Source organism: Telopea speciosissima, chromosome 8 (assembly GCF_018873765.1).
Source record: "Telopea speciosissima isolate NSW1024214 ecotype Mountain lineage chromosome 8, Tspe_v1, whole genome shotgun sequence".
Taxonomy (NCBI): Eukaryota; Viridiplantae; Streptophyta; class Magnoliopsida; order Proteales; family Proteaceae; genus Telopea; species Telopea speciosissima.
The window spans coordinates 11,731,457-11,759,029 of record NC_057923.1 but is presented as its reverse complement, the minus strand read 5'-3'; the positions used below and the strand labels follow the sequence as shown (position 1 = coordinate 11,759,029).

Genomic DNA, 27,573 nt, shown 5'->3' with positions numbered 1-27,573 from the left:
TAAAGCATTGAATACGATAAACGAAAAGAAGGTATGAGAAAAGGAAAACCATGGCGTCTTGGCACTTGGGGCAGTTGAACGGTAACCAACCTCGTCTCACTTACAGAAGCGATAATAATGCGACGCTTCAAAATCGCTAACGCAGAAAACTAGAAACCATGTTTTGTTTTCAATCTTTTACAATGTACAAATGGATGGATTTGCTCTCAGTGTCTGTAATACCGTGTTTGAGCTGACTGAGGAAGGAACAAATCTCTTCAACTTAAACCTCAAGTAAGGAATCATCTTTAGAATCTCCGTTTTCTAGGGTTTTGTTCAACTTTCGAATTAATCCACTCGCTCTATTGGATTCTTTTTTGTTCAATTCTCTGCAATTCGGTTATGTTCTCTCCATGTTCAGAGAATCTCTCGCTAATTCATCGTCTGAGCTTGGTATTATAGGTGGTCAGCTCAGTTTCTTTTGTACAAATATTATGGTCTGGTAACTCAAGAATTCCCGCTTATGTGTATGAAGCTGTTGAGTTTTGTTTCTTTTTTATAGATCTCAAAGATCTGTTCAGGAAAGTGAATACTTAAGGTTCTCTTAGTTGTTTAGGGAATTGGCATCTTTGTCATCAAATTCTGTTCGAAACTGTTGCTTATTCTTCTTGTACTGTTGTTTCTTTTTTAAAGGCCTCAATGATCTCTTCATGAAAGTGAATACTTTAGTTTCTCTTAGTTGTTTAGGGAATTGGCGTTTTTGTCAACAATTGATGTTCAAACGGGTGTTTCATCTAGCGTACTTTTTGTCCGCCTGACATCCCTTTCCAATCCTCTTAATTTTCTACGGATCATATTCTGAAATGGAGGAGACATGGCAATGGAAATTTGAGAGGAGATTGATGGTTCTTCTCCATTAGCAGAACAAGGAATTAAGCACCATTTCTTATCAGTGGGGAGCAGAAAATGCGGGGTGGCCGGAGGAGAGGGATACTCTTTAGCAAACTCTACTCGTTTTCGTGCATCCGTTCTTCGACTGAGGATGATCATTCCCTGAGAGGGCAGAGAGGTTACTCGAGAGTGGTCTACTGTAACGACCCTGAAAACCCTGAAGCATTACAGCTTAACTACAGGGGAAACTATGTATCCACCACCAAGTATACGGCAGCTAATTTCATCCCCAAGTCTTTGTTTGAGCAGTTTAGAAGGGTTGCAAACCTATACTTTCTTGTGGTAGCTTGTGTTTCCTTTAGTCCTTTGGCGCCTTACCGGGCTGGTAGCATTGTTGTACCTCTTGTGATAGTGATTGGAGCTACGATGGCCAAGGAGGCTGTCGAAGACTGGAGGCGCAGGAAGCAGGTAATCTATGGTAACTTTGCTATCTTAGATTTTAAATCTTTTCAGCTCTATAGTTTTGAGTACCTAACACATTATGGGTGTGATTGGATTATAATTAGCAAAATTTGATTTTACCGTCTTTTAATTGCTTGAAGCAAAACCAATTAGGTCTCTGTTGATTCTGGGAATTTCTGATATTTGGCATGAATCACAGTTGTGGTAGATTAACTTTTTTGACTTCTTCTTGGCTAGAAGATTTAAATCTGTTTGTTTTTACCCTTCCAAAGTTAACATTTATATTAAAAAACCTCAGTGATAAGGGCATTAGAGCACTCATATAACTGACCATTATCAGTGCATTAAAAAAGAAGGGGGCTGTTTGAACCCTCACCATGGAGATGAATATCCTAACCCTTTTGGAGGTTGTCTGTCTGGTTCAAGTAGAGGTCCCCCTTGTAGTTGATGAGGTTTCCTTCATTAAGCACACCTGAGTGGGCAATTCTTGTAAATGCTTTTATCATAACGGGAGGAGAATCTTATAATGCTTTTGCTTCATATAGTTGTAAGCGATTCCGTCTTAATGTGAAATTATTGGACTTGTGATATTAAAAACTGTCCATCCATGTCCTTTTTTTTTGGGGGGGGGGGGAGGGGGTGGTATAATCCATGTCCAAATTCAAATTTTCTAACTTTGGTGTCGAGGGGAAAATATTCGCAGACAAAAACTGGCTAAGAATGGACCAAATGCTACATTCAGAATTGTGAAGATATCCAAGAGTTTCCATAAACATGCGAGAATGGCTTGATCCCAAATTTAACACTAGTTAATGTCTATATATCTTTTAACAACTACATGTACTGTATCGTCAAAAGTTAAGATGATGCTTTCATGGTCTATCAACCGCTAAAGTTATATAACCAATAAAACTTGATGCTGATAATTGGTCAAGCTTATTTGATCTCCCAAATATTGTAGCTGAGAGTTGATTATAGAAGGGAGTTTTAGGGGCACATAACAATGAAATTGATGGGTCATGCACTAATGCATGGGGTGACAAATTTCGAAAGGGATCTGTAGCAGATGAAGTTCATTATGAAATTTGGAGCTCATGGTGATGGAGTTTCCTGTAGCAGCAATGATGGACACATTGCTTTCAGTTTCTAAAAGTGGTCTGCAATGGATGTTGCCCATTATGGAATTAATTTGTTTCTTTCTGTTACTTTCTTCACCTTCAACATCTTTCTTCTTGGTCTAATTCACATTGGTAAAGTTAAAATCTGTCTCAGTGCTAAGGCAAGCAACAGCTAACACCAGGTTTAAAAATTAGAACCCAAATAAAATGTCCTAACATGCTTTGATAAAAAAATAGAAACTTATCACACAGACAGCAAAGAAGCGAAATATGGAAATAGCCTGAGCTTTTACCAGGGAAAGTATAGTAGGATAGAATGATAATCAATAACCGGCTCGGATGGTCTCTGTTAACGCAAACACCAAGAAACATGAAGAAACAAAACAGATTCAAGCAAAGATGACACAGATATTTAACATGGTTCACAGAACAATGTGATGTGCTACATCCACATGCGAAGCTGAAGATGATTCACTATGTAAGGGAAGAAACATTACAGTGGAGATCTGTCAAGAGCACCCAAAGGTCGCAGCAAGAACTCTCCCTAGAAAACCCTAACTCAAAAATCCCCAAATCTCACTTCTCTCTCTTGCTTACACAACAAGACAATAAAACAAAGAAATACTCGTCCAAGTCGGGCCAGGTCGTACCTATCGGCCCAAGCCCTCCGCTACCATCACAAACCTCACAAAATTTCCCTTTCGGGTTGCCACCAAAAATGTCGGAGCGGGGCAAACTTCGAAACAGGTACAAGAATTCAAGACGCACATAACAGTCTCAGACACTCTTTTACTAAAATTAATCATCTATGATAAACAATCTCCTCTAGCTCTGAATGGGTGTAGTCAAGTTTTAAAGCATTGGTATTTGTGGTGGCAATGGAAAGTTAATTTTTTAGAGTGTCACACATCATGGGGAAGAAGAAGATACACATAGGAACTCTTTCAGACACACCTTAACTATCCAACAGCTGTGCCAATTCTAGGTTCTCTTAGATATCCCTGGCACTAAAAGTAGAGGGGATATTTTAGAGGTAAAAAGGGTATAAAATAAGGGAAGGAGTTTTCTGTCCGGGAGTGTGGCCTACGCCAGCACTCCCATGTATCTATCTCTCTCCTCCTTAAAACAAAGGGGCAGAGCTGTCTTTTCATATGGGGAGGAGAGAGATAGACTCATGGGAGTGCTGGTGTAAGCCACACTTCTGGACAGAGTTCTTTTTCCCATAAAATAAATAGACAACAAAAAAAGGTTAATGGACTTCATGCACCTCTTGATAACAAAAACCAGTCGCCGGACTTCTTGCACCTATTTGCTTCTCTCTCTTCATATTCATCCATGGCTTTTCTCACTCTCTTAAGCAGCCTATTGCACCAGGCCTATAAATACATCCCTCTCCATCTTTATCTACTTTCTGATAAACACACTCTCTCTTCTGTGTGTGTGTGTGTGGCTGGTGCTTACTTTCTCAGACCACCATCACTATAACTCTACTTTGCTAAGGGGATGAAAATTCAGTGAAATCAGTTGAAAGTGTAAATGTTACATAATTGTCAATGTGCACCCTAGGCGGCACATAGCTGACAAGTGTGGTCTTAATGCCTAAGGTAACCAGCGAGCATCAAGGTGTCTGTACCCAGAAGATGAAGGAAACATAAGCAGGATATGGAAAACATATCTGGAATAAGCTCATCATGTTGCCATGACACTTATGGTGCATGGTATACTTAACAATCTTTTTTTTTCTTCTTCTTGTCCCCTTTTCTACTGTCATATGTAAAAAATTCTAGGTGTAATGATAACATAGAGTTTAAAATTTGGAAGAAGAAGAGGCCAAGTCCTTTGTCGAAGTGTCAATCCTCGATCCAATCCAACTCAACAAAGCCAATCATTTCTTGTGGTTAAGAATCCTTTATGTTGCTTCTACATTTATTAATATCATTTCTTCATGTCCCCCCGGCACGTCTTTTTTTCCCCCTTTTATTAGGATAGTTATATTGCCTTGGTGTAAGGGCAATAACTGAAAAAAGAAAATTAAAGAACAAGTGCCAAAAGCCTTCAGAAAGGAGGGGAGCTTAACTGATTTAATTTTTGGCCTTCTCTTGAAAGGTTTATATATCTTGGGTTGTCGATGGGTTTATCTATTTTGAAGTTATGGTTTATCCAATTGTTGATGCATATATGGAAGCAGATACATCTTTAAAACTGATGCATGAAACAGCAGTGATTACTGTCATATTGTAGCTTGCACCTTGTAGACTTGTGTATTTTATTTGTGTGCCAGCTGTTCTCTTGGATGGTTTATGGGCTTGACCTCTGTTAGATAGTCTCCAATCAATAATTAGCTGTCGTCTTGATTACCGCATTTGACTTTGTCCTTTTTAATCTTTATTACAATTCAAATAATGTATATTGGTTCCAGGATATAGAGGCAAATAATCGAAAGGTCAAAGTGTATGAAAAGGATCATACCTTTCATGAAACTAGGTGGAAGAATCTCCAGGTTGGAGATCTTGTCATGGTGGAGAAAGATGAATTCTTTCCTGCTGATCTGCTTCTGCTTTCTTCAAGTTATGATGATGGGATTTGTTATGTTGAGACCATGAACCTTGATGGTGAGACGAATTTAAAAGTCAAGCAGAGTTTGGAGGCAACAGCTGCTCTGCATGATGAGTACTTCCGGAAATTTAAAGCAGTTGTGAAATGTGAGGACCCAAATGAACACTTGTATTCCTTCATAGGAAGTTTGTACTATGATGGCAAACAGTATTCTCTTTCGCCTCAGCAAATTCTTCTGAGAGATTCAAAGCTTCGAAACACTGAATACATCTATGGAGTGGTCATTTTTACTGGTCATGACACAAAAGTAATGCAGAATGCTACAGATCCTCCTTCAAAGAGGAGTAAGGTTGAAAGGAAAATGGATAAGATAATCTATTTCCTTTTCGGTGTCCTGGTTTTGATTTCTTCTGTTGGATCTGTTTTTTTCGGTGTTCAAACTAAGAATGATATTAGTGGAGGAAGGTATAAAAGGTGGTATCTTAGACCAGATTCTACAACTGTATTTTTTGACCCAAGAAGAGCTTCTTTTGCAGCATTTTTCCATTTCTTGACGGGTCTTATGTTGTATGGATATTTGATACCAATATCCTTGTATGTCTCCATTGAAATTGTGAAGGTTTTACAGACCATATTTATTAACCAAGACCAGGATATGTATTATGAGGAAACAGATAGGCCAGCCCGTGCTCGCACTTCAAATTTGAATGAGGAACTTGGTCAGGTAGATACTATACTGTCTGACAAAACTGGTACTTTAACATGCAACTCTATGGAGTTCGTTAAATGCTCCATAGCTGGTATCGCTTATGGCCGTGGTATTACTGAAGTGGAGCAGGCTATCACAAGAAGGAAAAAAGATGGTGCTCTTGAATCTGTTGACGCTTCGTCTGGTATAGAGAAGCATAGTGGCAATATTGTGGACTCAAGAAAGTCAATCAAGGGTTTCAACTTCATGGACGAACGTCTCATGGAAGGGAGGTGGATGAATGAACCTCATGCTGATGTCATACAGAAATTCTTTCGTGTGTTAGCTATCTGCCATACTGCCATTCCTGATGTGAATAAGCAGTCAGGTGAAATTTCTTATGAAGCCGAGTCACCAGATGAAGCTGCGTTTGTCATAGCTGCAAAGGAGCTTGGCTTTGAATTCTATGAAAGGACACAGAATAGGATAAAGTTGCATGAATTAGATCCTAAGACTGGAAAAAAGGTTGATAGGTTCGTTTTCTTGGATATTGGTATTTCCACTTGCCTAACTAGTTTTATTTAGAAATTCTTTATGCAAATTTTGTTTGACTTGGTTTAGTAATTCCAGATCGTACGAGCTTCTTCATGTCATAGAATTTAGTAGTTCCCGCAAGCGAATGTCCGTGATAGTGAGGAATGAAGAGAATCAGTTGTTACTCCTTTGCAAGGGTGCAGACAGGTCTGATGTCCTACGTTTATATATTCTGTGCTAATGAATCCATAAACTTATAGTAAGATGTTTTGATACAAAAGTTTGTCTTTTTCTGATTGCGTCCAGTGTAATGTTTGAAAGGCTCTCAAATGATGGGCGGATATTTGAGGTAGAGACCAAAGATCATATTAACATATATGCTGCGGCAGGCTTAAGAACCTTGATAATTGCATATCGTGAACTGGCTGAAGAAGAGTACACAATGTGGGAAGAGGAGTTCTTAAAGGCCAAAACATCTGTTTCTGCTGACAGAGATGCACTGGTAGATGCTGCAGCAGATAAGATTGAATGGGATTTGATACTTCTTGGTGCTACGGCTGTGGAAGACAAACTGCAAAGAGGGGTGAATATCCAATTGTCGTCTTGAAACTTCTTTTGACTAGTAATGGAGCACTGCACACAAAATTGCTATGTGGGTGGTATCTCTTAAGTAATGCTTCATCCTATAACTGCAATTGATTACACATTATGCTTTGGGGCTGGAATAACACACCCCCCCCCCCCCCCCAACAAAAAAAAAGTTAACTATATCTATTTTCTGTTGAAAAGCATGCACTTACAAACAACCCTAGCTAGAAGCACAGACAAGCACAAGGGTAAAAATGTATAAATACCTTCCAGAGGCTCCGTAAGTCTGTAACATATCTAACATCTTCCACTGAGAATGCTTCTATATATATATATACTTGCATAAGAACACAAAAGCTTATAAACAATGGAATCTTGCTAGAATCTTGTTTAGGAAGAAGTTTGTACATGAATAGAAGGTTGACTTTTGAACTGATGACCTCTTTGAATGTACAGGTTCCTGAGTGCATTGAGAAGCTCTCCCAGGCTGGGGTTAAGATATGGGTCTTAACTGGGGACAAGTTGGAAACTGCAGTCAATATTGGGTCTGATTTGCTAAGCTCTCAATCCATTTCTCGTTAATATAGTGTGGCGAGCATGAGGTCTGTGTATCCATTCAGAAATATAATAACCCAAAGATATCCTACAGGTATGCATGTAGCTTGCTGAGGGAAGGGATGAGGCAAATTGTGATTACACTAGATACTCCAGATATCATTGCCTTGGAGAAACAAGGAGACAAGGAAGCCATTGCAAAGGTATGCAAAATGCCAGGATTCTGAACGAAATGATTGAACAATCATTTTTTTTTTTTTGGGGGGGGGGGGGGGAAGGGGGAGAAGGAATCTTTGGTTGATACTATAATTCTGATCTTATTAGGCTTCTCGTGAGAGTGTGACGATGCAAATGCGGGAAGGAAAATTTCAAGTTGTTTCTTCTAGACAAAGTCGTGTTTCATCTGCTTTGATAATTGATGGTAAGTCTTTGACTTTTGCTCTTGCGGAGGATCTAGAGAGCTTGTTTCTGGAGCTTGCAATCGATTGTGCATCTGTTATTTGCTGTCGTTCCTCACCAAAACAGAAAGCACTTGTAAGTGCTGCTTCATCTTGTTGACTCACAGACTCTTTTAAAATTTAATTTGTTTCAGTTTATGATGAATCATCAGTTTCGGTTATTGATGTTAAAATAATCTAATAGAAATGTAGAAGACATGCAGGTTACCAGATTGGTGAAAAAGTCAACAGGTAAAACAACATTAGCAATTGGTGATGGAGCAAATGATGTTGGCATGCTTCTAGAAGCAGATATAGGTGTTGGCATCAGCGGTGTGGAGGGAATGCAGGTTATCGTAGTTTCTATGGATATGAAGAGTCTTTTGTCTCATTAATTAGTATATATATTTAACTTATTAGAACAAAGAATTAGTGTGTCATTTATTTCATATTGATCTTTCTTATATTCTTTATTAGGGAGGGTATCCTCTAAATCTTTCAGTTTAAATTTGTCTTAAGGGTATCTATTATTATGTATCTTGCAAATTTCGTGTAATCTAATATTGTCTAGAGGGATTTCCTAATGAGAAATCAGATGCCGCTACATTGTTGAGTCTGTTCTGTGGTCTTTGTGTGTGTGTGGCATTCATGCTTTTGGTCTTGGTTTTTTTTTGGGGAGGTCTCCAAGTGTTAATGGAATCTTTCCTATGGTATCTCCGTTCTGTTTTCTTCTTGACATATTTTATTTCCTAAATAACCAAAATTTATTAATAAAAAATAGAAAACATACAACCTGAAAGCAGGATACGCTGCAAGTTTCTATAAGGGATTATACATGTAAATATTGATTCTACTGTTAAAAACCTGTGACATAGTAGGTTTGGGCATGTGTTCCAAAGGAGCACGGATGTGGGTGGCTTCTACTTCAATAGGTGCTGGAAAACCTTGATTAATGTTGTAAAAATGCCTGACCATCTAGGTGATATACCAATGATGTGGGCGAAGCTGAGCTGTTCCCGAACTTAGACATCTCTTTCTCTTTTTCATTATAATTGAAGTGAGATATCTAACTGCACAAACCCTACAACTTTGATGATATGAATATTGTGTCATCATATTTCTTTGTTATACCAAACGATTATGTTTGACTGTCTCAAATTGTTAAGTTCAATTATCAAATAATAAATTCTGTGAATACCCAATTTTTTTTATTTATTTTTTTGCCTCCAATGACTACTTACTCAAGTTTCAATTTGAAAATTTGAACACTAAAAATATGTATTATATGCTATTGTGTTCCTAACAACACTTGCATTAATAAAATTTGTATAGCTGAAATGAGGATGTTAAGGTGGATGAATGGCAAAACTAGAAGGGATAATGAATATATTAGAGGTGATTTAACAATGGCCCTGATAGGTGACAAGTTGAAGAAGAGTTGTTTAAGGTGGTCTGGGCATGTACGATGGAAGGCATTAAATGCACTGTGAGGTGGAGTGATGTTTTCATATTAGAGGAGCTAAAAGAACTAGAAGAGTTAATGAATAGATTAGGGGTGATTTAACAGTGGCCCAGCTAGATGAAAAGTTGAAGAAGAGTCGTTTGAAATGGTCAGGACATGTACGACGGAGGCCATTGAATGCACTGTGAGGAGTGATAGTTTTCATATTAGAGTATCTAAAAGAACTAGATGTAGGCCGAAGATTACTTGGGTAGAAGTGAAACAAATATGGTTGCAGCTTTAAATGTGGTTGAATGGTGAGAATGGGTTCATGTAGCCAACTCCATTTATTAAGAAAAAGACGTAGTTGAGTTGAATTGTGTTCCTAACAAACTAACTATTCTAAAGTTATTTTCATTAAATTATAGAAACCAAAGTTATATATTACATATACGCTGGAAATTATGTTTCTGCAAAGCTGAGAAATATGTTAAATTAACTTAGATTATTAATAACTACCTGATCTAATCATTTGTACATACTTGTTCATGAAGATTCTTTTGTTTTTTTCTGGTAATGTACTGTTTATGTTATCTCTATATATTATACCTCGGTAGTTCACGTGGCAGAGAAGCAAAGGTAGATGCCAGAACAGTAGTTGGATGTTCAGTTTAGTATTGACTAGACCATTTTTTTTTCTTTTTTTTTTTTGGTAAACGACCATTTTTTTTTCATCGACAGTAAAAGGAAATTTGGATTGAGTGAGTATTCTAAAAAATATACAATTAATGATATGTCTTTATACTTGTAGGACTCTTCACAAAGTTATGATCTTTGCAAAACATTTACAGAGACAGCAATAGGACACATCTTCGTCACTCATCTCATATTACTCATTTTCAGTTAGTTCCAAAACTAGTTCTGATCTCTGCCTTTGACTGGACTAGCTATGTAATATTGAAATCTATGAAATGCTTGTTTAACTGTTAACAAGCCCAAGGTCATGTAACCTGGAATTCGTTTCAGCTAGCTGTGAGCAAGTTATCAACTTTATGCCCATTGACTGGTTTGAAGTATTTAAGCTTGTTTGTTTATGGTTAATGCACTTATCCTTTCAGATTTAGGTCTTTCACCTTATTTTTAGAATCATGGTGCTCATAATCTTGATAAAAATTTCCCATTCAAGTTTAGTTTTAGGATAGGTTAATTTTAAGACATTCTTGTGAGTTCATCTAGTGCATGGCATAAACCCATTACCCTCGCTTAGTATGACTTGGTTGAATAATCATTTGAGTACTTTTGCGTGGCAAATTGCTTATCATCTACAGTTGGCTGAGATTCTTCTGTATATTTTTGGTTGGTTCCGTTCTAATCGATAGTGATTATATTGATGTTGTAGCTCCAATGATGTGTGTTCTGGTTTGACTCGAGTCCCAAGCCAACATATGTATGATGTATGCCAGTTGGGTTGTTGTCCTGCTACATTTTAGCTTGCACTGCTAGTGGGTAAATCTCAACTGAAGGTTTGCTAGGAGAAAGAGATTGGCATTTGTAATCTGCGGGGACTTGGGGTCTGGTAATTTCCAGTTAGGGTTTTCTTGTGAGAGTTATTGCTATGATGGGGTACTGTAAATCAATAATTGGGCTTAGAGGTTGGTTGTACTGTGTACAAGATATACGCAATGTAAGGGTAGTGGTGCTCCTTGGAAAATCTCCTCTCTTGGGAGTGGGAAGACTACCTCTCAGGAAAAATTCCTATGTCACTTCTTGGACGCTTTTGGTCTCAAATTGTTTCTTTTTTATCTTTACACTAACTTTGCCATCTTTGAGGCCGCCTTTTCATGAAAATACAGCCATGTGAAAGCTGAATCAAGATAATTTTTTCTTCTGATTTTTGTATACTGGATGTTCTTTTATAGGTGGCGGAATGGAGTAATAGAATAATATTGATTTTTCTAGTTAAAATTTAAAAATGAATGGCTTATGAGGTCATATCCAGTGAGTCTGATCCTTGTGGCCTCTTCTCTGCTTATCACAAGGTTGTAAACAACATTCAGAATATACTTGCAGTGTGGCACCTTCCATTTACCTAGATAGTGCCACCCAGTTAGTTGCCAAACATCCTATGGATGCCTATTTCTGTCTTTTAATAAGGGTCGAAAAGAGATGAAAGAGGATCTATCTATCCCAGTATAATCCTCTTCTTGCAAGAATGACATTATATGATAATGAAAACATCTTTTCTTCAATCAACTTATTTTGTTAAATGACAAATGATAGTCAATATATTCATTTGGATTGGTTTTCATTTGCAGGCTGTAATGGCTAGTGATTTTGCAATAGCTCAGTTTCGTTTTCTGGAGCGTCTGTTGCTGGTGCATGGCCATTGGTGTTACAGGCGAATAGCCATGATGGTAAAAGCTGTGACCTACAATTTCAATCACAGTGTCCTAGGTTTTAAATTTCAGTGAAACTCTTGGAATTCAAGTTTTTGATCCGGTTTTAAGGGGAACCATACTGAACTATATTTGAGTTCTAGGCAAAATAGGAAAGGCAAGCTGAGAAATAGGAAAATTTATAGGAATATTAGAGTTTTAGAACTTTCTTTTTTCCCCTTGGATTTATTTGGATGCTAAAAATTTTCCAGAACCTCAACTGAGATTTAAATATGCACCACTTCAAACCCTATTTCTAAAAGGACACGAAAAATATTTGGCCCAAAATCTTAACCAACAGTCAAAATATCACGTAGCCTATAAATATATTAAAAAAAAGAGGCGTCCCAGTGCACAAGGCTCCTGCTACTGCAAGGTCTGGGGAGCGGCAGATGTTCGCAGCCTTAACCCCCCCTTTCGCAGAGAGGCTGTTTCCTTGATTTGAACCCATGACCACGAGGTTGCAATAGAACAACCCTACCATTGCTTCAAGGCTCACCCTCTGTTATACAGAGTATACACTAGCTAGAGGTAAAAAAGGAAAAGAAAAGAAATGTCATTGATGGAAAGCTTCAATAGGTATGACAGGTGGAACTGTTTTGGTATTTGGGAAATCTCAAAAGTTATATTTAGAAGTAAAAATAATCCTCGCTTCAGCCTTTGAGTATAAGTAGGTAAACTGGCATTTAACACAATCTGATGGTTGAGGTGTAGCACTATGCATAGGAACCAGGGGCACCGTACCCAATTTGTTTTGCCTTGTAGCACTACCTGAGCATGCAGTGCACCCTGTTCCTGACTTGATGGTCCACATAATGATGTTGTTTAGTAACTTACTTTTAACTATTTAACTATGAATTTTTTATTTTTTTAAAGTATGTATCCTTCCAATATACTTTGGGAATACGAGATAAAATGGATTCAGTTGTCATAGAGACCCTCTTTTCTCAATTGGACCATCAAACACCAAAATCAAGTATGTAATTTTGGCTGGGAGTGGGGGAAGTGCACCACATATTTGGTGAAAGAAAGTAAAGACCTACATGACAAATTCATTATCTTCTGAGTTCAATGCCCAAGGAAGTCCATATAACAAATATCAATTAAATTCAGCAGCTATAAATAGTATAGAGAAATCTAAAATTCTAAATTCCTTCATTAGAAATCTACACAGTTTGAACAATTCAATATGGAAAGAGTTTAGTGCAAAGAAGTAGAAGATAAAACTTATGTTAAAGTTTACAAAGAAATATCTTAGAAGTACAATTCAAGATCAGAACTTCTCTGCTCGAAGATAAAAAGAAACAAGAACATTTTGGTAACAATGGTACAAATGAAATTTTAAATATAATTTCAGAAAAGAAATGCAAAAGCTGCTGGTTTCAAACCCATCTTGAATCAAGCAATAATAGCATTGGAAGATAATCAAAATTTCAATTGTTACATAATAGTGCTTCCTAATTTGATGACTCTTTGTCTATTTTTTGACATTATTTTTCTTTGTGATGTTTTCATGGAAGCCCATTAAATTTGGGTTGGGCAATTTTCTTAACTAACCATTACTGCTTCTATCTAACATTAAAATTCATTAATAGAAAACTGTAAACGAGAATGAGAACAACTCCTGTTTTAGTAGTAAGCTGGAGGAAAACAATTACTGTGATTGTTTTCTTTCTAGTCTTACATGAATGAAAATTTCAGAGGAGTGGCATTTTGTCACTAAAAAGTCAGGATTTTGGTCGTCAATTATTAAATATTCTTAATGTGAGGTTAACGTAGTGACTTTTTATTTGTGCCTGCAGATATGCTACTTTTTCTACAAAGACATAACATTTGGTTTAACTTTATTTTGGTTTGAGGCGTGTGCCTCTTTCTCCGGCCAACCTGCTTATAATGATTGGTACATGTCCACCTACAATGTCTTCTTCACTTCCCTTCCTGTAATTGCGCTTGGTGTCTTTGATCAGGATGTTTCAGCACGCCTCTGCCTCAAGGTACACAATTCATGTACTTAGCTCTTTAATACATGGATCGATATAAAGCAAATAGTAAAAGCTAAAAAGGTTCCTAGGAGAAGTATATCCTCATTGCAAACAGAGAAATCATACATGCAGGTTAGTTTATTGGTTTATTGGAAGACAAAAGTATGAAATCATTATAAAGGGAACTAGGGCTTATGTTTCAAATACATAGTTACTCAGTTATTTGACTAACTATAATTATATTATTCTTCCAACACTTTGTTGTGAACGTGGGAAATTGCTCGACCAGTTCATTATTACATCCGACAAATTTGTTATGTAAAGTAAATGGTCGTCTGTTGGACATCATTTTTCCTGTCATCATTCATCATCATCTCCTACTCTAGCCAGGAGGAACTTTTTTTCATTTTCTATTTTTCCCCCCATATATATTCTCACTTCTCAATCGGTTATACAGTACCCTCTGTTACATCAAGAAGGTGTACAGAACATCCTCTTCAGCTGGGCTCGTATACTTGGTTGGATGCTTAATGCGGTTACCAGTTCTGTTATCATCTTCTTCTTCACCACCAGCTCAGTCCTTCACCAGGCCTTCCGGAGAGATGGAAAAGTGGCAGGGTATGAAGTCCTCGGGGTTTTAATGTACACTTGTGTTGTGTGGACTGTAAACTGCCAGATGGCTCTTGCCATCAACTACTTCACATGGATCCAACATTTTCTCATCTGGGGTAGCATTTTCTTGTGGTACATCTTCTTGGTTATTTATGGTTTTCTTCCACCAACGTTTTCTACAACTGCATACCATGTCCTCGTGGAAGCTTGTGCGCCGATTCCTCTCTACTGGTTGATTATCTTCTGTGTTGTTGTATCTGCATTGGTGCCTTATTTTTCCTATAAGGCTTTTCAAATCCAATTCTGTCCTACGTACCACAACAAAATTCAGAGAGCACGATTAGAAGGCGAAGAGGCTCAAAGTTCTGTTGGGCTCTGTTCTGGGATTAAAGACAGAAATTGGAATTTGAAGGAGAGACGGGGGCGAGAAACTCATGAAACAGTAGTCTCATCAACATGTCTTATGTAAGGTGCTAAACAAATGAAGCTTTGATATGTTATTTGAACTTATATATATTCTCTTCAGAGTGCTGTGATGCAGAGAAGATTGGGTCCATATCTTAGTGGTGGCTTGGAGTTTTAGACTTTCCTCGGCTATGGTTCAGGTGTTCTCACTGAATCCAAGGCACACTGTTCTTGAGATGGAAGAATTCCCAGATGCTGTTTTTGTCATCACTAAATGCATAGGCTATGATTTCTTTTCAGGGTAGGAATGTTACCATCAGTGTTGATCATGAAACAGTGAACCAGGTCCCTTTCCTGCAGGAGGTGTGTTTAAGGAATATGGCAAAATTGTGGGGGAAGTAGTTGCTAGTGTGAAGGTCAGTGGTTATCTTGTGCCTCAGGAAAGGTAGTCATTTTGAGAGTTCCCCAAATTTGTGTGGCTAATATGATAAAACATTGACATTTGGTACGGTCCAAGTGCCAGTGGACGGCCACAGCCACACTATGCGACACAAGTCTTAAGAAGCTAATCTAACTATTGATGCAAGCAGTCACACTTGTTTTGCGTCACATATATGCATAGGATTTGATTTTGTGAGGTAGGGCTAACGAGTTGCTAATGCTTTGTTACTTCTTGAAGTGTTTATCTAACCTCTTTTGTTTTTTGGCAAATGAAACTGTGGAAGTTCTTGTTACTGTAGGTAGGTTTAATGTTAAGAGTCCAGACTTGGAAATATAGTGAAAGTGACTTCTGTAGTTATTTATAAAATGAATAGAATATTTCTCTGGATCTGAATTATTAGATATTGAGATGGAATATTCATTAAATAAAATTTGTTATTTAAGGTGGAACCCATTTTGTTATAATTTTGCTACTCAATTAACACATGGAGTGGTCAGTATTTGGTTTTTTTCTATCTTAATAACTCAAATTGGTCAAATGTGACCCAGGAACTAGCATCTTACAATTGTTGGGTAGAAGGAGAAATATTAAGCCGAAGGGTCCTTGTAGATATCACTATTTCCAGTTAAGTATTTAATGCTTTACTCTGCTTTAATATTAAGACATGTTTTTTATATAAAAAAGGATCGGATTCTACTCTTCACAAGCACTCAGATTCTAATAGTAGTGAAAAAGACAGGTTAATTGAACCTTACCTTTGACAATATGGTTGGGGTTTGATCAATTCTTATTTAGTTTGTTGTCACTCTGTTCATATACGAAGTGATTCTTCATAAAATCTCCGCCTATGTGACGTGCACGCAAGTGGGCTTCATCTGGGAATTTAGTTCTCAGTATCTACATTGGTATTGATTGTTGTCGATATTGATACTGATCGATCGTATCGAAGTAATTCGGAAAATTTTGCCTCCCAAGATGTTCGATATCATTTTTTTTTACCATTTTGCCCTCCCTTTTTTAGGTATACCACCGAACCAGAAATCCAGAATTGGTCAGGTATCATTGATATTTGATATCGATACGGATCGGTCAACCCGATATCGATTCCTAAATCCATGGTTTCTTAATATGTTGTGAACTGAGTTTTCATTAAGCCTCGGTAAAGGAGGCGTTGGCCATCATTGTGCTTGCCAATCCCATTGCCCCTGCAAGTACTCAACTTTCTTCATTGGGTTTGCACTGTCTCATTTGAGTTCCCATCCAATATGTAGATTGGTGTTGATATCGACCAATCCTGATTCAGATAGGTTAATCTGATATACCTGAAACAATCTTCTTGCTTCAAACCTTGTGTAGATGTATGAACAAACCACACAAAATTGTGAAGTTGAAAATTATTAGATAAACATGTGGATTACTTAAATTCGTTTCTATGGTCCCCTCTCTCTCCAAACATTAATGTATAATTAATTACAATGACAACTTGATAACTATATTGCTCAAATGTGAGTTGAGATCAGGGTATAAAGAACCGGAATCGGATTTGATCAAATTGGAATCAACTGAGTCCGATCTTGATTGTTGTCGATTTGAATCGATTGATCCAAAAAAGGTTTTTTGGGTTCAGGCCAATTCCGACTGATTCCGCTAACTTGAACCTTGGTTCATTGTTTGTGACTTTCCTATTTGATATTCTTTTTTAAATTGGTTAGTCCTGATCTCAAGAAACTGGGTTATCTCATATGCTGATTATCTTGTTTTATATTTCTGAAGTAATCCAACATTTGATGTTTTATTATTATTTTTCGTTAGAACATATTTTTCCTTTTCTTCTTATTGGATTGAACTCGATTTGCACTTTGTTTTAATTTATATGTTTTCTTGGATCAAACTTGATTTGCACTTCGTTTTAATTATATGTTTTCTTGGATCGAACTTGATTTGCACCTTGTTTTAATTAATGTGTTTTCTTGTGCTATATAGGACAAGAACCAACCTAAGATGGATAAGGTTCGAAAAGAATACAAGCGGTGATAAGTGTGAAGGATTTTAATTCTCTCCAATTCCTAAAAGTGTAGAGTGCTAGGTGGAGATGTTGACACTTAGCAGCTCGAACAACCAATGGTCTGAGTTTATTGATTTTTTTTTTTTTTCTTCTCGAACTCGACGCCGTTGGATGTCTGAGTTATCAGATGTCGACATCTCCATTTGGCATTTCTGCACTGCACACTTTTAAAGAATTGGAGAGGATTATTTTTCTGTGTGAATTTTTGAATTAATTAGATCATGTATGTAAATGACATCAGCCTTTATGTCAATAGAAATTGTTTCAATATTTTGAAATTCCAAAACTTACTTTCCTTCACATGCAAGTTATTGAAAAGTGTTGTCTTTCACCTAAGATATCATATATAATCATTAATAACATTTATCTATATATTTCCAACAATGATCAATCATAATTATTATTATTTTTTTATTGGTAGAGATCAATCATAATTATTTAGGTGTTGCTTGTTTGATGATAACAATGTACATTAAAAATTTGATACCATTAATTTTTTTATTTTTGACCTTGTCATGATCTTGTTAAACATATGGTAAGGGAATGAATGGAAATTCTTGTGTATCTTTTATTGATGTAAAGAGTCAAATATATATAATGTTTACAAGGGTCAATTACCACAATTAGTCCTATATAGGAAAGAATAAATTAAGGATCAATTATCCTAGTCAGTGATTGATATGAATCAATTATCCTAGTCAGTGATTGATATGAACATGTATGGTAAGTAGGAAAAATTATATACGGTAAGACTCCCCCTCAAGTTGGAGCGTGGATGTCACAAACGCCCAACTTGGAACTAAGCTTTTGAAATGGTTCGCGACCAAGAGACTTAGTAAACAGATCAGCAAGTTGGTTGGTGCTGGAAATCTTGGTCGGTTGAATCAATCCTTGTTGGAGTTTTTCTCGAACGACATGGCAGTCGATTTCGATGTGTTTTGTACTTTCGTGAAAAATCGGATTGGATGCTATGTGAATGGCAGCTTGATTGTCGCAGAACAATGGGGTGGGAAAGGAGGAAACGATACCCAGGTCCGTTAACAGAGAACTTATCCAAGCTATTTCACATGTAGCAGCAGCCATAGCCTTGTATTCCGCTTCAGTCGAGGAGCGGGAGACAGTAGATTGTTTCGTTGTTTTCCAAGAGATAGGGCTAGATCCAAGTAAAATACAATGGCCAATCATCGAGCGTCTAGTAAGTGGGCAAGTCGCCCAGTCGGAATCACAATACCCATGGGGAAGAAGAGATGATGTGGCAGAATAAAATAAACCTTGGCCAGGGGTGGCCTTGAGAAACCGAAGTAGTTGATGGGCTGCATCCATATGTGGTTGTCGAGGTGCATGCATAAACTGACTTAGAATGTTGATTGTGTGAGTGATGTGGGGTCGTGTGACCGTAAGGTAGATTAAGCGCCCGACGAGGCGGCGGTAGATTGAGGGATTAGATAATAAATCACCATTGGTGTCCGTGAGGCGCAAATTTTGCTCCATTAGGGTATCTGCAGGGCGGGCACTAGTAAGACCAGAGTCATTGAGAATGTCCAAGGTATATTTTCGTTGGGAGAGGTATATACCCTTGGTGGAGCGAGCAACCTCAATGCCCAAGAAATATTTCAAAGGTCCAAGGTCTTTGATATGAAAATTCTGAAATAAGAAATCCTTGACCTCAGTGATTAATTTGGCATCTGAACCGGTGAGGATGATATCATCCACATAAAGCACAATAAACACTTCTGCATTATCCCGCCGTAGAATAAATAAGGAGTGGTCGGCTTGTGAGTGGTGGAACCCAAACTGTAGTAAGCTATTGGAGAACTTGGAGAACCATTGGCGAGAAGCTTGTTTCAAGCCATATAGAGATTTGTGGAGCTTGCAAACAAAGTTCTCCCCCTTGCAACGATATCCAGGAGGGGGGGGTCATGTATACATCCTCATCGAGGTCACCATGCAAGAATGTATTGTGAACATCCATTTGATGGAGAAACTAGCCTTTGACAGCAGTGAGAGCAATCAAAGTGCGAACAGTAACTAGTTTGGCGACTGCCACTGTAGGGGTGTAAATGAATAGCCGAAATCCATTTTTGTATTCGTGTCCGTATCCGTTTAGCACTATCCGAATCTGTCCGAAAGCTAAACGGATGCGGATATGGATAGGCTATAGCTATCCGAAAAGATATATTTACATGTAAACGGATAAAATATCCGATCTGTATCCGTGTCCGTATCCGTTTAACACTATCTGAATCCGTCTGATAGCTAATCAGATGCGGATGCGGATATAGCACTATCCAAGCCGAATCCGATCCATTTACAACCCTAGCGATTGGGGCAAATGTGTCGTGGTAATCGACACCCTCCACCTGATTGTACCCTTTTGCAACAAGACGAGCCTTGTAGCGTTCTATCGAACCATCTGAGTGCCTTTTAATCTTGAATACCCACTTGGAGCCTATGGGCTTTTTGTGAGCGGACAATGGAACCAATGACCAAGTATGATTTTCAGATAAAACAGTGATCTCAGCTTGCATAGCATCACGCCACTGTGGAAATCTCATAGCCTTAGCAAAGGTGGTAGGTTCAGTAGTGCTGGTTAAAGAAGTTAGAAAGGCAATATGATTGGAAGAAAAAAGGATATATTGTAAATAGTTGTAAAGGGAATGAGAAGTACCTTGGACCATTGCCGAAGAGGGTAATTGAGGCTGGGAAAACGAACATTGATAATCCTTCAAGTGACTTGGACGAACCAGATAGGAAAATTATCACCATCTAGAAGTGAGGTGATAAGGGTTGTGCCTGGCTGATCAAATGAGTGAAGGAAGTAAGGGGAATGGGTAGGAACGACCATGGCAGATGAAGAGGAAGAAGAAGATGCTGAATCGCCCATGGTGGAAATGCAAATCCCAGAATCAATCTAGGCTTTGATATCATGTTAAACGTATGGTAAGGGAATGAATTGAAATTCTTGTGTATCTTCCATTGATGTAAAGAGTCAAATATATACAATGTTTACAAGGATCAATTACCCCAATTAGTCCTATGATAATGCTGCTAAGATAGAAAAGAATAAATCAAGGATCAATTATCCTAGTCAGTGATTGATATGAACATGTATGGTAAATATGAAAAATCATATACGGTAAGAGATCTATTCTTAATTTTGTTCTCTTTTCTGTTTCTGTCTAATAGATATGACTACACTAATTTTTTTTTTAGCAATGGAATTGGTTCTCTATGTAACAGCTCCAAGTACATCTTTCAGTCATGTTTTTGCTAAGCCTTGCATAATTTAAATATACTAAAAATTTGTATTGTTATAATTTTTGATAATCAGAGAGCATATCTCTCTACTATTACTTGTAGATAATAAAAATTAAAGCTACTATTTTGATTTGCTTGAAATTTCAGCTAACAGCCCCTCTCCCAAAAAAAGAAACAACTCATTGTTGTTTAAGGTAAAGGCATTAATAATACTATGATTTTAATTTGCAAATCTCCAACTACTTAATAAATCTCTATATTTTTCCTTCTTTTAAAAAATATATATAATGAATATGTGATTTTTATATGCTATTCAAGCAACAGCTCAAAAATGCATTCTTTATACCAATCTTACATTGTGTTTGGTATGTATTCTTAGAATAGATTTTGGGTCTAGAACATTATTCGAAAATCCAATTCTTCTCTATTTGATTTTTTTAGGGTTCCAATCTTGAAGATTGCATTTGAGTACTTGGATATCTTTCTTATAGAGCTATCTCTTTTTTATTACAACATGCTGTATTATGACCCATCATGAGTAGATGCTTCCGCAGTCCTCTTGCAAAGTTTACTTTGAGTCTTACTCCTAACATGCATGCATCGATATGCAATATAATAATCTCCAATGTGAATTATCTATCAACAATTTATTTCTTATTATACCATTTATGGTAAATTTATTGAAATAGAGGGATAATTAAACTTTTTTGTGTGTGCTACAAACGGCTACTTTGATGCATTATACAAAAAGATATTTCCCATTGGCACCAAAAGGTATCAATTGCCCTTTCACCATTCGCCAAAATAGTTGGGTCAAGTCAATTTGAAGTTTTTTATTTTGAATATTGATTGGGTTAATACCTTTGGAAAATTCAATAATTTGTTGATCATATCTAATAATTCATGTATTATATATAAAATTTAGATATGTGATTTTCTTATTGACACTACTTAAGGTGTCAAATAATTTGTAATCTTATTTTTATTGTCTTTTAGTATAATAATTTTTTTCTAATGAAGGTAAATAATGTCATTTCATATGTTTACTCGAAAAAATATGCAAGACAATGACAGTTTTGAAACTAACATAATGATAAGTCATTTTCAAATTATTTTTGAGAACCTCTTATACCCTTAACTTAAAGAATTATGGAAATAAAACAAAGGACAATCAAAAGGTGTCAAGTTCTAAATATACTTGTAGAGATGTCATTTGGACAGTCCTCAAGATATTTTAGGGACCTGTTTATTTTTTCTAAACATAATAGATCGAGGCATGGTCATATAATCATGCTCCTCTTACTAATAATCATGGAGAGAAGAAATTTTATTTGTTTCAAATGATTACCAGGTTATAAGTAATTGTTATGAACTAAAAAATAAATTAGGTTCTTCAACATATTATTGACTATAGAAAGTTATGTATAGCATGTTAATTATGAAAGAATTTACTATGATGTAATTTCTTGTTGAAAACGTATTATGAACGTATTATGCATGAAAATTCACAAATTATCATAATATCTATATTTTTCTACATTAATTTAAACCTAATATGGGAAATGAATTATGCATATAATTTTTTGGATGATAAGTACCGACTAGCCAAAATTTTAGAAGCAAATCCCTCAAGTTGGGTGATAAAAAATGTTTTACAATGGTTGTCTATCATTCAAAATGCCTGGTATTCTCTTAAGAGATTTTTTTTCCTGGTAAACATCTCTCGATCAAAAGGTTTAAATGAACAAGATTTGCAATTGTTGTCTTTTTTTTTAAGATTCCACTCACTAAAGTGAAACAAAGAAAGATGTTTTTTGTTAAATGGAATACTAGTTAAGGATTATTCTTCACAGATGTAGATGGGGCTGTTGAAGGTAATCCTAGACTAGGAGGAGAAAGAGTTTGTTTGAGATATAGGAACAATTCAGTTTACTTCATTTATGCTCACTACTAAGCTATATGTACTAGTAATGTATTTGAACTGAGGGTCATTCTGGATGGTATTAGATATTGTATCTCTTGAGCATTATCGGCTATTATTTCAGCTAATGATTTCAACCATTTTTAAGATTCTACTAAACATATGATTTGGGATGAAAAATTAAGCTTTCATTAATTGTATCGGAGGTTGGTCTATAAAGTCCTCTTTGCTCTCTTGTTTTTTTCTTTGTATTGGGAGGGTGCTTGGTTTTTGTTTTTTTTTTTTGGTTTTTTTCAAGTTTGTTTTTTTTCCTTTTGTTCTATTAATTATCTTCATTTTATCAATAAAATTTAAGGGTCTGACTAGGGTATAGTTAAGTTCCTGCTTTAAGAAATTTTAGATTTTTCTTGATTTAGCCTAATCAAGCTCATCTTCATTGACACCAGGCAAATCTAGTAAAGTTTTGCTTTTTATGCCTTCTACCATGTGTCAATGTAAAAAAAAAATGTTTTTTTTTTAATAAACAAATCAAATACCTCGTTTTGTGTTGATGTCTATCTAAACAAAATAAAACTAAAAATAAAAATAAAAATGATTAACTCAGATTTATTTTATAATTTCAGGAACATCTATCTCCCATTCTTATATGGATAAATAGTAATATGTGTACCATTTTTATATGTATCTCCCATTCTTATACAAGTGGGAACATCTTGTCTCCCACTTGTATATATCAATACATGTGTACCATTATACTAATTAGTGCACTCTCCCAACTCTAAGTGGGAACATAAATAAAAATGATTAACTTAGATTTATTTCGTAATTTTAGAAACATTCATCTCTCCTTCCTATATTTATAAATAGTTAAATACCCATAAATAAAACCCTAAAAAGACTCAAAAGAATAAAAAAAGTGAGTTTTTGTTTTTCAAAAAAAAATTGGGTTGGGATATTTATGGCGGCTGGTAGGGTCCAGCTGTGTAGGTCTATCCAAAGGAAAAACGAGTTCAGATCTACTACCCACATGGAGACGGGTGAGGATACATCTGAACCCTCTATGGGGTTGTGGGACTTGCCTCTGGAAAAGCCTGTTTTGGGCCCATAGGCTTGCCTGATGATTAATTATTAAAAGCAAAAATACTTCTTTTTTTTTTTTGGGTTCTTTGGGCAATCGCAACACATGGTATAAGCCTATTGGTTGGGCTAGGTGTATTAAAAAGACTAAAATAGACATGCAATAAGCATGCTTCTCTAAACAAAAAAAGTCAATTAGTGGAGCCCTTGACTTAGAGAGTCCAGTCCTTCTTGACCTTTTAGTCTTTAGAGCGGGCCAGCGCAGGGCCAGCCGTGGAGACTAATAAAGATTACAGACAAGAGATGAAGAAAGTTAGATTTAACTTAATTAAAATTTAATTAAATTAATGCTAATGTTTGATTAAATAAATTAGTAGTCCACTTGCCATATGTAGAAGCCTCATTTTTTGATCAAGAAAGGAATGAAAATGATTACATTACATCGCATTAACATGATCCAATAATTGTAAGGTTTCAAGAATCGGAATCGGATTTGACCCGAACTGGATTCGATTTCCAGTTTAATAACCTTTTGGGCAGTAAAAAGATTAGGAATTCATCGAATCGTTATCCTCTCCTGTAACTGCACGGTGCTATATTGCATCGTGTGGTGTAGCAGAGGCCATGTGGCACAGTGGGCCCCACATGGTGCATATGACCTCTGCAGTCGCCGCACAATGCAGTACAACACCTTGCAGTTACTGCATAGGATAAAAATTCGAATTCATCGCCCCATGATAAATCATCTGCACCCTCTTCTTCTTTTCTGGATATGCCACATCAACGGTCCATCTAAAACTATCAACTTCACCTGTATTTTTTATCTAACGGCAAGCAGAGGAAGACAGAAGTAGCTAGGCGACAAATTAATTAAGACAAATGGAACCTTTTACAATTAGCTAGCCGTTACGTTAGATAAATCTGAACCATTCATTTATATTATGGGCAAAAGATCTCTACTTGGTGGTGTTTCCTACACCTTCTCATTGGGCACCGTGAGATGACACCTCAGCACCCTCTAACTATGAGTCATTCACATATGGTCACGTACGTGAACATTCCCTACTTATAGGGCGGATACCCATGCATACTCACCCATTGTCCGAACATTTGTACAGAGACCATGCAACCAAGTAGAGATCTGTGATGATGTGATCTAATTATAATAACATAAGATTTCTTTCTTTATTGGACTTAAAAAATAGGTTCGATCCCAATTGCTCAGGGCAATTAACGTGAATCGATAATAATAAAGATTCAAATAAACAACAAAATCCAAACCGATAAAACTTGTTAACCATTAACCGGAATGATTCGATTCTGATTTTCAATCATTCATATTTTGAATTGAACCAAAACCAATCCAATTAACTAGAAAACGAATCGATTGACACCCTTAAATTCTCACCGAACCTCAATGACTCATTATTGATTTGTGATCCAACGTTCATAACTCCAAAAAAGATATAGAAAAATAAAATTAAAAATATGTGACTCACCCGTCCTCATAAAAAGCAAAAATTTTACTTTCGAGATACTAGTGCGTGCTCTCATTGGCTGCCATGCGTACATAGCCCCTGCGCTCCACCCCACCGCTTACAATTACAAGTTCCTTGGAGAAGAAGGATGAAAACGAAGGAAGGCTTCTAGAGATGGACGAGTGCTTCTAGACGTTTTTAATGGAGAAACCGCGGTTGTGGAATGTAGAATGAGAAAATGGTAATTTGGTCACCCACATTCTTTCTTTCTCTATCTAACACGTGTCATCGCTACAAAATAGTGAAAATTATTACGTGTCACGTCACGCGGCCGGGTCCCCTCAACCTACGAACCTCTCTCTGTGTTTCTTTCACCTTCCATCTCTCTCTCTCTTTCTTTCTTTATCACACATTTCATGTCCTATAAATAAAACCAAACAAACAATAGATTCCTCATTTCCGTCCACCTCTTTCAAGCCTTCCAGAAAAAAAAAAAGAAAGTAGGAAACGAAGAAGCTATAACCCTTAACACCCAACAACAAGAAGAAATCAAAGAAGAAATCAGAAATTTTCAGAGAAAGAGAGAAGAAATCTCTCTAATTTGATCGAAAATGCAAGCTATGCATAATCAGAGTCCACTTCTCTCCCAATCTCCGAGCTTCAACAGTTACTCTTCTAGCAGACTTGCAGAGATCGCCGCTAGAGTCACTGAAGAATTCACCCAGGACAAGGACTCCTCCCTACCCATACATCGCATCGACGAAGAAGAACTTCCGATCTCCAACGATCAACCAACTCCTGAGGATGCCGACAATGACGACGACGGCGATGATTTCGAATTCGCAGTCGTTAGGAAAGATCCTGACTCTTCTTCTCCTATTTCTGCCGACGAGATCTTCTACAACGGCCAGATTCGTCCAGTTTACCCGGTTTTCAATCGGGATCTTCTCTTCGCCGACGATGATTCCAAGCCTCTTCCCAAAAAACCCTCACCCCTTCGTCTTCCACTCGGAAAGTTAATGTTAGAGGAGCGCGATAACGATAATGATAACGATAACCATCCATCTTCCTCCTCCTCTTCCGAAGCCGACGAACTTGAAGGTATTCCCGCTGGAACTTACTGTGTTTGGAATCCGAAATCTGTTGAAGCTTCTCCGGATAGATGCAAGAAGAGTAACTCCACTGGATCTGGATCTTCAAAGCGGTGGAAGTTCAGAGACTTCCTTCCCCGGAGTAACAGCGATGGTAAGGATACCTACGTTTTCCTGTCTTCGTCCAAGTTCGTGAAGAAGAGAAACAATGACAAAACTGAAAAAGTCACCGCTGACAAGGCGGCGATTCAGAAAGCTGAGCAACTACATCCGAAGGAGAGGAGAAACTTCATTTCCAACCCAGACTACAATTCCTCTCAAGATAAGGTCGCCGCGAAGGGCAAAGTGAAAGCCAAGGGAGTGTCCGGCGACACTTTATCTGCTCACGAGGTTCATTACGTGCGTAACAGAGCTCTAAAGGAAGATGACCGTCGACGTTCCTATCTTCCTTACAGACAAGATCTGGTTGGTTTCTTCTCGAACGTGAATGGATTGAGTAGGAACCTTCATCCCTTTTAGAGTAATAATAATGTGTGTGTGTGTATTTTTCTTAAATTTTTTTTTTCTTCTCTCTTGTAAATAATTTACAATTTACATAGGAATTTTAGTTTTGAAACTCAGATCAAAGATCCCTGATTATGTTTTCTTCTCTAAATTCCTGCAACTTTGAGTTAGGGATTTTGCTTATTTTTTTCTTCTCGAACTCCAACAATTCGGAGACTCTTTCTCTGATCTCTGGTGGGGTTCGAAAGAGGTTATTGGTGTACGCATGTAGCGGCACAAAATACGGATATAGTGGAAGAGTTGCAGAAGAAGTATAATGGGGTAGTGGAAGTAAGGACCCCACACGGTAACGCCATGCTTTTAGGATTTTACTTCCGTTTCTCTCTTTGTTTCTTTCTTGGGGGAAGATGAAATGAATTGGTAGTATCTGAGGCAGCTGCTGCTGCCAAGGTTCTCTGCTTTTGCTTTTTGGGCTTTTCTAGCTTCTTTTTCTCTGTATTTTTTTTTTTTTTTTTTTCAATCTCTTTTTTTGATTGGGTAATTGGGTTTGGGGACCAAGCCCCACCAACAAAGTATCTACTAATTGTGAAAGCTAGGTGGAAGGTGGAAAGCAAAAATTCAGGTGAGAGGTGTGAATCAGTGAGAAAATGAAAAGATGAGGAGCTGTGCAGATGGTGACTTCTACCGACTCCATCAAAACTATCCTTAAACATCCAAAACAGGGTTTCAAAACCCATAATCGGCATCCAATATATATACATATATATTTTTTGGAATTGGTATATTACCCTGGGGGAGAAGAGAAATAGACACATAGGGCCTTATTTCTCCAAAATATATATATATATATATTGGAATTGGTATATTACCCTGAGGGAGAAGAGAAATAGACACATAGGGCCTTATTTCTCCAATATATATATATATATATATATATATATATATATATATATATATATATATATATTTTGGAATTGGTATATTACCTTGAGGGAGAAGAGAAATAGACACATAGGGCCTTATTTCTCCAAAATATATATATATATATATATAT

At 36.9% G+C, this 27,573-nt stretch overlaps 2 protein-coding genes across 3 annotated transcripts; both read left to right on the top strand.

Moving 5' to 3' along the window:
• The first annotated feature begins 645 nt into the window (after window positions 1-645).
• LOC122671008 (probable phospholipid-transporting ATPase 8) lies at window positions 646-15,361 on the top strand. Of its 2 annotated transcripts, none has more exons than XM_043868086.1 (11): window positions 646-1,338; window positions 4,870-6,227; window positions 6,325-6,435; window positions 6,535-6,811; window positions 7,273-7,361; window positions 7,466-7,574; window positions 7,696-7,905; window positions 8,033-8,158; window positions 11,565-11,663; window positions 13,487-13,678; window positions 14,124-15,361. In XM_043868086.1, the coding sequence occupies exons 1-11, from the start codon at window positions 946-948 to the stop codon at window positions 14,745-14,747; spliced, it is 3,588 nt and encodes a 1,195-aa protein (XP_043724021.1). In that variant the 5' UTR covers window positions 646-945; the 3' UTR covers window positions 14,748-15,361. The 2 variants fall into 2 exon arrangements, with proteins under 2 accessions (XP_043724021.1, XP_043724022.1); XM_043868087.1 differs by having other exon boundaries at window positions 13,487-13,584; window positions 14,124-14,487.
• Window positions 15,362-25,528: 10,167 nt separating this feature from the next.
• LOC122672027 lies at window positions 25,529-26,642 on the top strand. The gene has a single exon (XM_043869535.1). The coding sequence runs from the start codon at window positions 25,536-25,538 to the stop codon at window positions 26,532-26,534; it is 999 nt and encodes a 332-aa protein (XP_043725470.1). The 5' UTR covers window positions 25,529-25,535; the 3' UTR covers window positions 26,535-26,642.
• Window positions 26,643-27,573: the final 931 nt, after the last annotated feature.